The sequence below is a fragment of the Podarcis raffonei genome, chromosome 8 (genome assembly GCF_027172205.1).
Source record: "Podarcis raffonei isolate rPodRaf1 chromosome 8, rPodRaf1.pri, whole genome shotgun sequence".
Lineage (NCBI taxonomy): Eukaryota > Metazoa > Chordata > Lepidosauria > Squamata > Lacertidae > Podarcis > Podarcis raffonei.
This window is the reverse complement of record NC_070609.1, coordinates 7224245-7238742: the sequence shown is the minus strand read 5'-3', so window position 1 is coordinate 7238742 and position 14498 is coordinate 7224245. Positions and strand designations below refer to the sequence as shown.

The window sequence follows — 14498 nt, the reverse complement described above, 5'->3', positions numbered from 1 at the left end:
CCGGAAGCGGCTTAGTCATGCTGGCCACATGACCCGGAAGCCAGTAAAGCGAGATGAGCGCCGCAACCCCAGAGTCGGCCATGACTGGACCTAATGGTCAGGGGTCCCTTTACCTTTACCCCCACCCCCCCAAAAAGAGGGGGTGAATGTGATTTGTGAATGCCAAGTGCATGTGTAATACCAAATCCCTTTTACTTAATTTCAACAGTGTCTGCAGATGCCAGGGTGCAAAATCCAGCCCTATATAGGGAGGTTTGAGAAGGGGAAAAAATTCTGTGAATTTCATGAATTCTGTGAAAGGAAAGGGAGTACACGTTTTTGTTCTTCCCAAACTTAAAAAGAAGAAGTTTCTACTGCTCACGATGGCTTAAAAGTGTACAATTAATGCCTATTGAGATCTGAGAATACAAAATGGAGACAAAGTAGGAGTTTTCACTGGTTAGTGGATATGAGGCATTGATGTCTTGCACGGTCCACACACGATAAGTGGAAGCATTAATTTTTTGCAGAGTTAAGGAAATATAGATCCCAGATTTCGGAATTTACTCGGGTTGCAGAAGTTTCCAAAGCATGTTATAACATTCAGCTGCAATTATTTAAGGAGTCCCCATTTTCAACTGATGATCTTCCCAAAAAGTCCTGCTATCTAACCCAGTTAGATTCCATGTTTGTGCACAGATAATATTTTATTAACAAAATACCTAGAGATTTATGCACAGACCTAGAGATATTTACAAGGCAATATGCCCTATTGGCCTAAGCAGAACCTACTACCAAGTACTGTAAACTTTCCAAGTTACGGTCAGGCTGTTGTTGCCTGAACTCTTGCAGGGAAACGCTTGAAGAAAATTCAACAGTTTGATGCAAGAACAAAACTGAGGAAGGCAATGATTTGATGCAAGAACAATAAAAACTTGTTTATTAAACAGTCTCAAACGTCACCGGAACAAAACATAATAAACTTCTGCAGTGCAAACACCACCACCCACAAGAACAAATATAGATATAAATACTTTTCTTTTTAAAATATATATAAAAATATTTCTTTTCAAAGCATATAAACTTTTCTCACATATACAAAACACACACGGTATAAGAAACAAAATGGCAACTTTTGGGATTTGTTTTAGGATTCTTGGAGGGGGAAATAGCTGCTTCCATCATGCAACAAGTGGCCCTGAAAAGATTTAAGACAATTGCAGACATTGAAAAAAAGCAAGAAACGAAAGTGTTATGAACTCACAGATTTTGGGAAACAAACTAGGCTGATTTCCATTCTTCAAACTGAAAAGCAGGGTGCATTTTCATGATATCCCGTATGTGTCTTTTAAAAAAGATCACTTGTTGCAGCATCCGTCATCTTCCTGGCACAGAAAGGAAATAACACAAAACAAATGTCTTGATTTAAATGTATTTTGAAAGGGGAGGTTGGATAGGGGCAAACAAAACTGGCTTTTTGGAGTTGCCGGTCTCAAAATTGTTGCCTGGCGATGTGTTCCGTCTTATCTCTGGTTCTTAATTACAGTAGTTGTGGGTTGGTGGTTCTTCGTTCCTGGGCAGGGAGGTCCCTCGCTTCATCTCTTCACCTTACGCCCGGCCGAGTTGCGTCCGCACTTGCGATACAGCGACTGCTTCTCCTGGTTGAGCGGGCAATATTTGAGCGTGTGGGCCTTGCCGGCTGTTGCGCCGCAGAGCGGGCAGGTGTAGTTGCGAAGAATGGGGCAGGCCACCACCCCGTCGGCCCGTTTCAGCGGGTGGGAAGTGTAGACGTTCTTGGACTCTCCGTTGTGCTTGCAGAAGTTGCAGATCATCCCCTTGGCGGCTTGTTGGGGGGTCTGCGACGCCTCGCCGTTCGCTCCACCCTCCGAGCCGCTGCTCCCGCTGCTGATGGCCCACTGAGCCAGGACCCCCAAGGGGTCTTCAAGGGGTCCCAAGGGCACATCACTGCAGTCAAGGGGGCCCCAGACCGGAAAACCAGCCTGCCCCTTCTTCCGGTCCTCAATGATCTCCAGGATGACCTTTGACAGGTTGAGATAGTCTTTAAACCTGTCGAAATACTGGCCCCCGGTCAAGGCAGGGGGATAAGATGGAATCGAGAAGGATGAAAGCATGGCCAATGCTACAGAGAGGCGCAACTCTCTTAAGTGATGTGGAACTGACACCCAAAATGCTGTTTAGACAATGTTAATATTGGGGAGGTGGAGTTTGCAATTTAAAGGGCCAGGGGTATGAAAATATTCATCCCCACCTCCCCACACGTCCCCGCCATGTCCTGAATTTAACCTTTATACGTCTAGACATGCAAGGTTTTCTGCAAAGAACTCATGACTTGACCAAGCACACACACAGAGAGAGAGAGAGAATTGCCTTATGTTTTAGGCACAAAATTCGCCTGAAAACGTCCAGAGCTGGTTCTGCAAGCACAACTGAAAGCTCCTTTTGTGCCATGGGGCACCCTAGACTCAGCCGCATTCCCCTCTCAGATAAAAGACCGGTTTTAGGAAAACCGAGTGGCACTTCTTGCAGAAAGACACTGGACTTGGGAAACTTTCCTGCAAAACAAGGGAATTGGTAAAGAAAAAGGAAGAAAAAAAGGAGCGTTGAAAGGGAACGCCAAGAGGGTGAAATCTCTCCACGATGCTTAGGGGTTATTCAAAACTATAATAATAGAAGCACAGCTAGGTATATATACCAGACATTTACTAGAAGGGAAAGAAGATGTTGACATGGTTAACTAGCAAGAGTCAAAGCAGCTACGAGAAGCAACAAGGCTTCCTTCAGAAAATGGAAGACTTGCTGAAATTAGGACAAATAGGAACCCAAAAATCCGGCCAAATAAATATTAGCAGACCGTAAAGCGCGTGAAAAATTAAAACAATCGAGGGACACATCGTTAAAATGTTAACACCAACATGTTCAAAAGTCTTCAGGAGCAGGGAAACAGCTTGACTGTTAGGATGACAGGAGACTTAAAGGTGTGCTAGAGGAGAAGGAGATGGCAGAAAAGGAGGATCCTTTGCCTTTTGTCAGAAAACGTAGACGAGATCCCTGTGCCCAAACTGACTTTTCAAAGAGGGGAGTCTGAAGAACAAGGCAAATGCTGGTGGCAAGAGATGGAATTCTAGGCCGCAATTACAAATTAAAAAGGGAGCAAAGCAAGGCTGTATCCTGCCCCCTCCAATTCGTCAAAGAAATCAAATGCCAAATTGCTGGCGTACAAAAATATGTAACCTGTCCTAAGACTGACCTCTGCTCTGGAGGACTAGAAAGTGACCATGGGGGGAGAAGGATCCGGGGAGATCCAGTTAGCCAAAGGTGCATTACATTTGTAAACGGGTGGAAAGCGTTATGAAGAATAAGATCGCCAAGCATATGGAAGAAAACGAAGAATTTGCTGGAGAAGACTCAGCGTGGCTTCTGCAAAGGCGAGTCCTGTCTCACTAACCTTTTGAATGCTAGGACACTGGTGGCGCTGTGGGTTAAACCACAGAGCCTAGGACTTGCCGATCGGAAGGTTGGCGGTTCGAATCCCCGCGACGGGGTGAGCTCCCGTTGCTCTGTCCCTGCTCCTGCCAACCTAGCACGCCAAAAAGTGCAAGTAGATAAATAGGTACCGCTCTGGCAGGAAGGTAAACTGCGTTTTCGTGCGCTGCTCTGGTTCGTCAGAAGCAGCTTAATCATGCTGGCCACATGACCCGGAAGCTGTACGCCGGCTCCCTCGGCCGATAAAGCTAGATGAGCACCGCAACCCCAGAGTCGGCCACGACTGGACCTAATGGTCAGGGGTCCCTTTACCTTTAAGGGGAGCTGGCTTCAGGCACCAGGCCGCTGGCAGACCAACTCTGTGTTACATCTGCAAACATGACGTGAACACTGGCAACATCAACTCCACCATGTGGGAATCTTTTGCAGACGACCACAAAAACAGACAGTCAGGTTGTGCATCCATAGCAGTGACCGGAGGAGGAATGGCCGCTGGGAGGAGCGCAAAGAGTCGAAACGCCATGGAGCATCTTCAGCAGCACAAACAGATGCCTTCTTCTGCCCCGGCTGCAACGAAACATGTCTCTCCTGTATCTACAGCCACAGCAGGTGCTGCAACCTTCCAGTGGTTTGACCTCAACCCCAAAGGCGCACTCCTCTATTTCCTCCCCGAGACAGTCAAACTTCTCTGAAGTCTCTCAGCCCCACTCACCTCACAGAGTGTTTGTTGTGGGGGAGGAAGGGAAAGGAGAATGTTAGCCGCTTTGAGACTCCTGAAGGGGAGTGAAAGGCGGGATATCAAATCCAAACTCTTCTTCTTCTTCTCTGTTAAAGCATCCCTGACAGGTGGCCGTCCAACCTGTGCTTAGAAACCTCTAAGGAATGAGAGATCATAACCTCTCATGGGAGTCTGTTCCACAGCTCTTACTGTCAGAAAGTTTTCCCAAATGTGTATTCGGAATCTCATTTCTTGCCATTTGAAGCCGTTCGCTGGGGTCCTCTCGTTTGGAGCAGCAGAAAGCAAAACTTGTTCCGTTTTCCCAGTGGCAGTCCTTCAGATATTGGAAGATGGCCACCTTGCTTATTTATTTCATAGAATTCAAAAACAAAACAAAACAAAAACCTCAAAGCAGTTTACAAAAAAGATAAAACCAGAAAAAAACATTTTTCTCCACCCCACAATAGTTTAGAAAAACCTGCATTGGCTCCCAGTATGTTTCCAAGCACAATTCAAAGTGTTGGTGCTGACCTTTAAAGCCCTAAACGGCCTCAAAGGCCCAGTATACCTGAAGGAGCGTCTCCACCTCCATCGTTCTGCCCGGACGCTGAGGTCCAGCTCCGAGGGCCTTCTGGCAGTTCCCTCCCTGCGAGAAGCCAAGTCACAGGGAACCAGGCAAAGGACCTTCTCGGTGGTGGCACCCGCCCTGTGGAACGCCCTCCCACCAGATGTCAAAGAGAAAAACAACTACAAGAGTTTTAGAAAACACCTGAAGGCAGCCCTGTTTAGGGAAGCTTTTAATGGTTAGCAGGTTATTGTATTTTAATATTTTGTTGGGAGCCACCCAGAGTGGCTGGGGAAATAATATACAGTGGTACAGGGTTACAGATGCTTCAGGTTACAGACTCCACTAACTCAGAAATAGTACCTCAGGTTAAGAACTTTACCTCAGGATGTGAACAGAAATCGCACGGCGGCGGCAGCGGGAGGCCCCATTAGCTAAAGTGGTACCATTGGTTAAGAATAGTTTCCGGTTAAGAACGGACCTCCAGAACAAATTAAGTTCTTAAGGCTGGCTTAATTAGCAATTAACACTTTTAATTGGCTTTTAACACTTGCTGGGTGCAGAGGCTGGGAATGTCTGCAGCACAGCTTAGCACGCCAAGCCTTGATTAAATTCCGACACTTGCAGGATCCAGGCGTCTGGCACCCACAAACTAACAACTTCCATTACAGTAAGCCGACAATTTGCATGCATTTAACTCGCCTGCATTCAGCTTTAGGCGCTTGGCAAAAAAAAAATTTTTTTAAATTACCGTCTTTTTCGCTCTATAACACGCATCCGACCATAACACGCACGTAGTTTTTAGAGGAGGAAAATCCGTAGGCATGCCACCCGTAGGCATTCCCTCCATAACACGCACAGACATTTCCCCTTACTTTTTAGGAGGAAAAAAGAGAGTGTTATGGTGCAAAAAATACGGTAAATTAAAGGGGGCAGACCTCCCTCCAGGAAGAAAGACTTTGGCAATCCCACCCACCACTGAACTCAGTGCATTTTGACTATATGCGATTTTGGCTTTCGGCACCATCCTTAGACTGTAACCCCCATACTGGAGATGCAAAAAGGACAAAGGGTCATAATTTCATATATGGTGGAACTGTGTAGTTATTCGTGAATTTTGGAACAACATCTACAGTGAACTCAAGAAACTATTTAAATTTACATTTAAAAAAAGACCAGAGATCTTCCTATTAGGTATACTACCAATAGAATTTTTAAAAAGTATTAGACCATTGTTTATGTATGCCAGCGGTCAGCAAACTTTTTCAGCAGGGGGCCAGTCCACTGTCCCTCAGACCTTGTGGGGGGCCGGACTATATTTTTTTGGGGGGGGGGGTGAACGAATTCCTATGCCCCACAAATAACCCAGAGATGCGTTTTAAATAAAAGGACACATTTTACTCATGTAAAAACACGCTGATTCCCGGACCGTCTGTGGGCCGGATTTAGAAGGCGATTGGGCCGGATCCGGGCCCCGGACCTTAGTTTGCCTAGCCATGATGTTTGCAATCATGGCAGCTAGAATAATAGTGGCAAGAAACTGGAAAAATGAAGCACTACCAATGCTTACAGAGTGGCAGACCCTCATGATAGAATACCTGCAACTAGCAAAACTGATTGGAATTCTTTCAAACCAGAAAGTGTATGGAGAATGGAAGATATTTAAGGAACATCTAAAATTGTATTGTACAAACAACAATATACTTGCAGAACTAGCTTGATACTTGCAAGCAAAAAGCGTATTAGATATCTTATCGGACTATACAAAAACAGTATGAAATAATATAAATCTGTGCAAGAAATCATAGACAATATAAGCAGTATAATGAGAATGTTTGGAAGTTTTACATTCACAGCTTTTTATTTTATTGTAATACACTGTATTTTCTTTTCTTCTTTTCTTCCCCCCCTTTCTTTCTTCACTTCCGCTTTGTATGACTTGTGTATTTTATGTAGTTTATGTGTTAAACTAATAAAGATTATATTATTTTTAAAAGTCTGTAACAACCCATGTAATACCTAAAAGGTAAAGGTAAAGGGACCCCTGACCATTAGGTCCAGTCGTGACCGACTCTGGGGTTGCGGCGCTCATCTCGCTTTATTGGCCGAGGGAGCCAGCGTACAGCTTCCGGCTCATGTGGCCAGCATGACTAAGCCGCTTCTGGCGAACCAGAGCAACGCACGGAAACGCCGTTTACCTTCCCGCTGGAGCGGTACCTATTTATCTACTTGCACTGGTGTGCTTTCAAACTGCTAGGTTGGCAGGAGCAGGGACCGAGCAACCGGAGCTCACCCCGTTGCGGGGATTCGAACCGCCAACCTTCTGATCGGCAAGTCCTAGGCTCTGTGGTTTAACCCACAGCGCCACCCGCGTCCCTCATGTAATACCTACTGTATACAAATCAATGGCCCTGATCCAGCAGCCAAATTCTTTGGATACTCTTCTGGCAAAACACTGAGCCTGGCCGAAGGGTGGTTGCCATCTGCACCATCCATTGAAAGCCCCTGGCTTCCCTTCCTAATCCTCTCTCTCTTTTGCATTTAATTATATTCCTCGATACTTGTCGAAAGATATACAAAAGTTCATACCCAATACAAAGTATCCTTTTTTTATAATACACTGAAATAAAAAGGATGTCTAATCTGAAAAGGGAATTTGTCTATAATCCTCTTTTAAAGCCGACTAGGTTGGTGGCCTGTTGCACGCCACCCAAATTTTGAGATTCCAGGGGTGAGGGACCTTGGGGCGCTTCAGATGCTACTGAACTACAACTCCCATCAGCCCCTGCAAGAAAGGCCCAGGACTAGGAACGAAGGGCGCTGCAGAGGAAGTACAGTGGTACCTCGGGTTATAGACGCTTCAGGTTACAGACGCTTCAGGTTACAGATTCCGCTAACCCAGAAATAGTACCTCGGGTTAAGAACTTTGCTCCAGGATGAGAACAGAAATCGCGCTCCAGCGGTGTGGCGGCAGGAGGAGGCCCCATTAGCTAAAGTGGTGCTTCAGGTTAAGAACAGTTTCAGGTTAAGAACGGACCTCCAGAACGAATTAAGTACTTAACCCGAGGTACCACTGTATGGCCATTGACTCGGGTGAAATCTACACATATATTTAAAAAAATGCTGTGAAAATGTCTTTTAAAAATGCTTTAAAAATATATATTGAATTTGTCATTAGCTCACCAGTGCCATGTAGTGTCACATTTGTATAATGCACTTAAAACGTTATATTTGCAGCTTTAAATGAGGGTTAAGACAAATTCACAGAGGATATGAACACCTATTGTTGTTGTTTAGTCGTTTAGTCATGTCCGACTCTTCGTGACCCCATGGACCAGAGCACGCCAGGCACTCCTGTCTTCCACTTCCTCCCGCAGTTTGGTCAAACTCATGCTGGTAGCTTCAAGAACACTGTCCCACCATCTCGTCCTCTGTCGTCCCCTTCTCCTTGTGCCCTCCATCTTTCCCAACATCAGGGTCTTTTCCAGGAGGTCTTCTCTTCTCATGAGGTGGCCAAAGTCTTGGAGCCTCAGCTTCAGGATCTGTCCTTCCAGTGAACACTCAGGGCTATTTCCTTAAGAATGGATAGGTTTGATTTTCTTGCAGTCCATGGGACTTTCAAGAGTCTCCTCCAGCACCAGAATTCAAAAGCATCCATTCTTCAGCGATCAGTCTTCTTTATGGTCCAGCTCTGCCTTGTCGTGACAAAGGGGCTTGAATAACTCAGAGAAGCTATGAGCTATACCGTGCACGGCCACCCAAGATGGACAAGTCATAGTGGAGAGTTTTGACCAAACGTGATCCACCTGGAGCAGGAACCGGCAAGCCACTCCAGTATCCCTGCCAAGAAAACTCCATGGACAAAGACAACAGGCTTTTCCTTAGGACGTCCCTATTATTATTATTATTATTAATCACCTTTGTTTACTGCTCTAGACCCTCAGGGTGGTTCACAACACTATATTGCAATATAGTTTGTTCGTTCATTTTGGACTTTGCTTCAGGGGAAAAAATCATATAAGATCTTTGGCTGAAGGGCTGAATGGGGCTGTTTTGCAGCTGTATGTTGAGCCTTCATCTCACGTGTTTATAATTAACAATTGCACCCGTCTCTTGGCCTCGCTGGACTTATAGAAAATATGCCTAGTTTTCAGTCACATCATGCCTTTTCAAATCCTTCCTGACTTTGCTATTGTTGTTCGATACAGCTTAAAAAAAATAGAGATTCATTCATTAATTAATGTAATATAAGGCATACCTGATATAATGATCACTTTTGGTCTCTGTTTTCATCCTACCTGATTTGACTGTTCTTTCTTGGTTTTACTTTACATCACTTTCATTAAAAACCCAATAAAAGTTATTGCAAAGAGAGAAAAATCGCTTCGGCCTTCATAAGTGCGCGAGGTGTTGCTTTCACTTTCTGTTCCTCTACCCCTGCAGATCCCTTCCCACCGTCTGCTCTCACCTGCCCTGGATCTCTCGCGATCCCAGCTGTAGAGCTTTCCCTCGGACCGGATCGCTCAGCCGCTATTGGAGCAACGCGCTCAACGGCCACTAGAGGGCAATAGAGCAGCGCGTTTCCGCGCCCGCCCAGCCATAGGAGGACGTTCGGTGCCTTGAGGAGTGACAAGCCGAGGCGCCAATAGAGGCGGGCGCAGCTCTGGGCGGGGTTCTTGCTGCATGTCCGAGGTCCCTTGGACCAATAAGCGACGCCGGGTCGAGCTGCCCGTCTCGGATTGGGTGCTCCACGCCCCCTCCTCCGCCCACACACTCGAGGAGAGGGAGGGAGGAGAGGGGAGGGTCTTGTAGTGTTAGGGGCGGAGCCACGGCTCTGACTGACGGCGAGCGTGGCTAACGAGGGAGCCCTGGGAGGCGACTGACGTCGCCAAGAGCCAATGGCGGCGCGGGAGCGGTTGAGCGGGCGGCCAATGGGAGAGCGGCGAGGAGGCGGCTTTCGCTGGAGACGGCAGTTGAGGTGGGGGCGGCGCGCAGGTAAGTTGGCTTTTGGGGGGGCTCCGTCCCCTATTTAAACCCACCTCATTCCTGCGTCCCTCAAAACAGTAACCCCTCCCCCGTCTCCTAATAGCCGCCTCCCCCTCATTAATGCTAATTAACCCCAGGCAATTAGCGCTAATTAACGCCCCCCCGCAATTAAGAACATAAGAAGAAGACTCCTTCCTCAGAGTCTGAGCAGTAGCCCCTCCTAGTCCTAATAGCCGCCTCCCCCATTGATGCTAATTAACCATATGCAATTAAGACTAATTAATGCTAATTAACGCCCCCCATTAAGGATTCCTGCCTTAGACGATAGCTGTCAACGTTTCCCTTTTTTTAAGGGAAATTCCCTTATTCCGAATAGGAAAGGGAAAAGTTGACAGCTATGCCTGGGACCCCAAACAATAGCCCCTCCCACAATTAATGCTAATTTTTGCTAATTGACGCCCATTAAAACCTTAAGAATCCTGATTCAGACCCCCAAACAGTAGCCCTGCCCACAGTTGATGCTAATTAACGCCCTCCCTATTAAGACCATAGGAAGGCTGCTTTCTAAGACTCCAATGAGTAGCCCCTCCTGCTCCCAATAGTCACCTCTCCGCCATTAATGCCAAGCATCTCCTGCCCTTAAAGGTAATTATCCCCTCCTTGTTACTGCTAAATACTAATTGAAGTCCCCACCCCCAGTTTAAAATATGTGGATAGCCTGGCTGGGTCAGGCGAAAGGCTGGGTCAGGCGAAAGGCCCGCTTCCTGCTATCAGGGGGGCCACCCAGGCCTCGGACACGGGGAGCATGCAAGGATAAATTGATGCTAATTAATCCACCATTACGCTCATTATCACAGTTTCCCTATCTCTGTTGCAGATCCTCTGGGTGGAGCTTTTCTGTCCCTTGCTGCCATCCCATTTCCCCTCCCACTTGTCTCTCCTTATTTTTCTATGTTTTCCCAATCTCACTGAATCCAACACTGTCCCTCCATCAGTCTGGTCAGTCGTGGCCGCACTGGGCCATGAGACAAATTCAGGAAAATGGCACTAAATGACTCTCGGACACTATGGGGGAGACAAAAAAATAAACAGTTCTCAGTTACTGGCCATTCTCTCGCGGCAGAAACATTTTTCTTAATTCTGAACCTGTGGGGTGGGAGAAACCCATCATCCAGGGGAAATCTGATGCCTGTGTCTGTGTGTGATTGCTTCACACCCTGCTGAGAAACCTCCCTGCTCTTGTTTCCCCCCCGCATAGACAATTGTGCGTGGAAGGCTGCTCAGAGAGATTGCTGGTTGCAACATGGCCAAGCTGCACGGGCTGCAAGCGGACTATGTTTTCCGTGGCGTTGAGCACATCGTCCGGATGTCGGTGGACGGGAACCTTCTGGAAGTAGAAGTGGAGGACCGTCTCACCACGGACCAGTGGCGGGGGGAGTTTGATGCTGCTTGTGAGTAATGAATCTGACACTGAGGAAGCTGTGCTGATGTGAACAGCTTAGGAGGGGGAAGAGCTGTGAAATGCCCAGCTACACTGTGCTGCTAGATGGGAAACCAAACACCGGCTTTCTCTGCTTTGACTATCTGGCACGTGCAGAGATGAGCCAGCTGCCCTCTGCAGTTGCCCTTCTGGCTCTGCTTTGTCCCTGCCTCTGCTGGGCACTTGAAGCCCCGTGTCTTTAATAATAATAATAATGATAATAATAATAATAATAATTTTATTTATACCCCGCCCTTCCCAGTTCAAAAATCGGGCTCAGGGCAGCTAACAACAAACTTAAAACACTTTAAAACAATTATAAAAGCAGCATAAAATACAATATAAAAACATGAATAACAATAAAATTCAAAAAATCAATTAGATAATCCCCAGGGCTAGCTGGCTGAATTGGTCCTACTTGTACCAGCGAGGAGGTCAGGGGAGAATTAGCTGTGGGGTCTTAGAGCGGGTGATCTTCATAAAAGGGGAGGGGAAGAGAAGAGAAGGGAAATAAAAGATCAGGCTGAATTCAAATTAAAGACCAGGCAGAATAGCTCTGTCTTACAGGCCCGACGGAAGGAGGTTAAATCCTCAAGGGCCCTAGTCCTTTCCGAGCACGATTCAAAGTGTTGGTGCTGACCTTTAAAGCCCTAAACTGCCTCGGTCCTGTATACCTGAAGGAGCGTCTCCACCCCCATCGTTCAGCCTGGACACTGAGATCCAGCGCCGAGGGCCTTCTGGCGGTTCCCTCATTGCGAGAAGTGAGGTTACGGGGAACCAGGCAGAGGGCCTTCTCGGTAGTGGCGCCCGTCCTGTGGAACGCCCTCCCATCAGATGTCAAAGAGATAAATAATTACCTGACATTCAGAAGACATCTTAAGGCAGCCCTGTTCAGGGAAGTTTTTAATATGTAACGCTGTACTGTTTTTAACACTGATTGGGAGCCGCCCAGAGTGGCTGGGGAAACTCAGCCAGATGGGCGGGGTATAAATAATAAATTATTATTATTATTATAGTCTCCTGGGACAGAGCATTCCACCAGAGCATTTCAAACGATAAAATACTGGTTCCATTTCCCTCTTGCTCTCAAATTCCCAAGTTAAGCCATTACGTTAAGCCACTACGTTTCCGAGCACAATTCAAAGTGCTGGTGTTGACCTTTAAAGCCCTAAATGGCCTCGGTCCAGTATACCTGAAGGAGCATCTCCACCCCCATCGTTCTGCCCGGACGCTGAGGTCCAGCGCGAGGGCCTTCTGGTGGTTCCCTCATTGCAAGAAGCAAAGCTACAGGGAACCAGACGGAGGGCCTTTTCGGTAGTGGCGCCCGCCCTGTGGAACGCCCTCCCATCAGATGTCAAAACGATAAACAACTACCTGACATTCAGAAGACATCTGAAGGCAGCCCTGTTCAGGGAAGTTTTTAATGTATGATATTTTAGTGTTTTTTGGTTTCTATGGAAGCCGCCCAGAGTGGCTGGGGAAACCCAGCCAGATGGGCGGGGTACAAATAATAAATTATTATTATTATTATTATTATTATTATTATTATTATTACATGCTCCCTATTACATGCCAAAATCAGCATCCCTCATGTTTCACCTTTTCTTCCAGTCATTGAAGACCTCACTCACAAGACTGGGAATTTCAAGCAGTTTGGGATCTTCTGCAGCATGCTAGAGTCGGCCATTTCCCAGGTGAGGCTCAGCTTGGCTTTGGGGCCGCCACGGAAAAGTCTATGGAAATGTGTCTCGCGCAGAGTTCCTCAGGCTTCTTGAGTGTTGCCGCTTTCCTAGGCTTCCTCTCCCTTTGGTCCCTTCTCCCCTGCCACCAACCATCCATCCATTCCACAGATGGGCATCTGGGAGATTTCTTCGTCTATAGTCCTCTCCTCGGTGTGAACACGGCAGATAAAAGCCTCAATCTTTAAAAAACAAGCAAACAAACAAACAAACAAACAGAAAAACACATTACTATCAGGTAGGTAGCCGTGTTGGTCTGCTGTAGTCGAAACAATAACATAAAATTAAAATAAAATATAAAATATAAATATTAAAAATACCTTCCAGTAGCATGATAACGGTAAAGGGACCCCTGACCATTAGGTCCAGTCGTAACCGACTCTGGGGTTGCAGCGCTCATCTCACTTTATTGGCCGAGAGAGCCGGTGTACAGCTTCCAGGTCATGTGGCCAGCATGACTGAGCTGTTTCTGGCGAACCAGAGCAGCGCACGGAAACGCTGTATACCCTCCCGCTGGAGCGGTACCTATTTACCTACTTGCACTTTTGACGTGCTTTCTAACTGCTAGGTTGGCAGGAGCAGGGACCGAGCAACGGGAGCTCACCCCGTAGCCGGGATTCGAACCACCAACCTTCTGATCGGCAAGCCATAGGCTCTGTGGTTTAACCCACAGCGCCACCCTTAGTAGCAGGTTAGAGACCAACTAAGTTAGTTATTGGTATGAGCTTTCGTGTGCATGCACACTTCTTCAGATGTGAAGAAGTGTACATGAAAGCTCATACCAATAACTAACTTAGTTGGTCTCTAACGTGCTACTGGAAGGTATTTTATTCATTTTATTTATTTTGTTTTGTTCGACACATTAATAAGTAAATAATGGGGGGGACCCCAATCTAATGTGGCTGCTACTGATGGGAGTTGTAGTCTGAAACATCTGGCAGGCACCAGGTTTGAGAAGGGACCTCCAGAATGTCAGGCCTCCTTTATGTGTTTCAAGGGCATCCTGATCAAATTTGCAGATGACACCAAACTGGGAGGGGTGGCTAACACCCCAGAGGACAGGATCACACTTCAAAACGACCTTGACAGATTAGAGAACTGGGCCAAAACAAACAAGATGAATTTTAACAGGGAGAAATGTAAAGTATTGCACTTGGGCAAAAAAAATGAGAGGCACAAATACAAGATGGGTGACACCTGGCTTGAGAGCACTACATGTGAAAAGGATCTAGGAGTCTTGGTTGACCACAAACTTGACATGAGCCAACAGTGTGAGGCGGCAGCTAAAAAAGCCAATGCAATTCTGGGCTGCATCAATAGGAGTATAGCATTTAGATCAAGGGAAGTAATAGTGCCACTGTATTCTGCTCTGGTCAGACCTCACCTGGAGTACTGTGTTCAGTTCTGGGCGCCACAGTTCAAGAAGGACACTGACAAACTGGAACGTGTCCAGAGGAGGGCAACCAAAATGGTCAAAGGCCTGGAAACGATGCCTTATGAGGAACGGCTAAGGGACCTGGGCATGTT

The 14498-nt window shown here is 46.7% G+C and overlaps 2 protein-coding genes across 2 annotated transcripts in view; one reads left to right on the top strand and one right to left on the bottom strand.

The window, feature by feature from the left end:
- CCDC61 (coiled-coil domain containing 61) overlaps positions 1-14498 on the top strand; it is a 107444-nt gene that overhangs the window by 78334 nt on the left and 14612 nt on the right. The window contains exons 2-3 of the mRNA XM_053401854.1: positions 11011-11203; positions 12844-12926. Of these exons, the coding sequence (XP_053257829.1) occupies positions 11056-11203; positions 12844-12926 (231 nt within the window). The 5' untranslated portion in view covers positions 11011-11055. The remainder of the gene's footprint in view (positions 1-11010; positions 11204-12843; positions 12927-14498) is intronic.
- NANOS2 (nanos C2HC-type zinc finger 2) lies at positions 950-2482 on the bottom strand. Its single transcript, XM_053401869.1, has one exon. The coding sequence runs from the start codon at positions 2109-2111 to the stop codon at positions 1575-1577; it is 537 nt and encodes a 178-aa protein (XP_053257844.1). The 5' UTR covers positions 2112-2482; the 3' UTR covers positions 950-1574.

Excerpts from the sequence above, each read along its gene's own strand:
- NANOS2 (XM_053401869.1), bottom strand. The coding sequence starts at position 2,111 with ATGCTTTCATCCTTCTCGATTCCATCTTATCCCCCTGCCTTGACCGGG.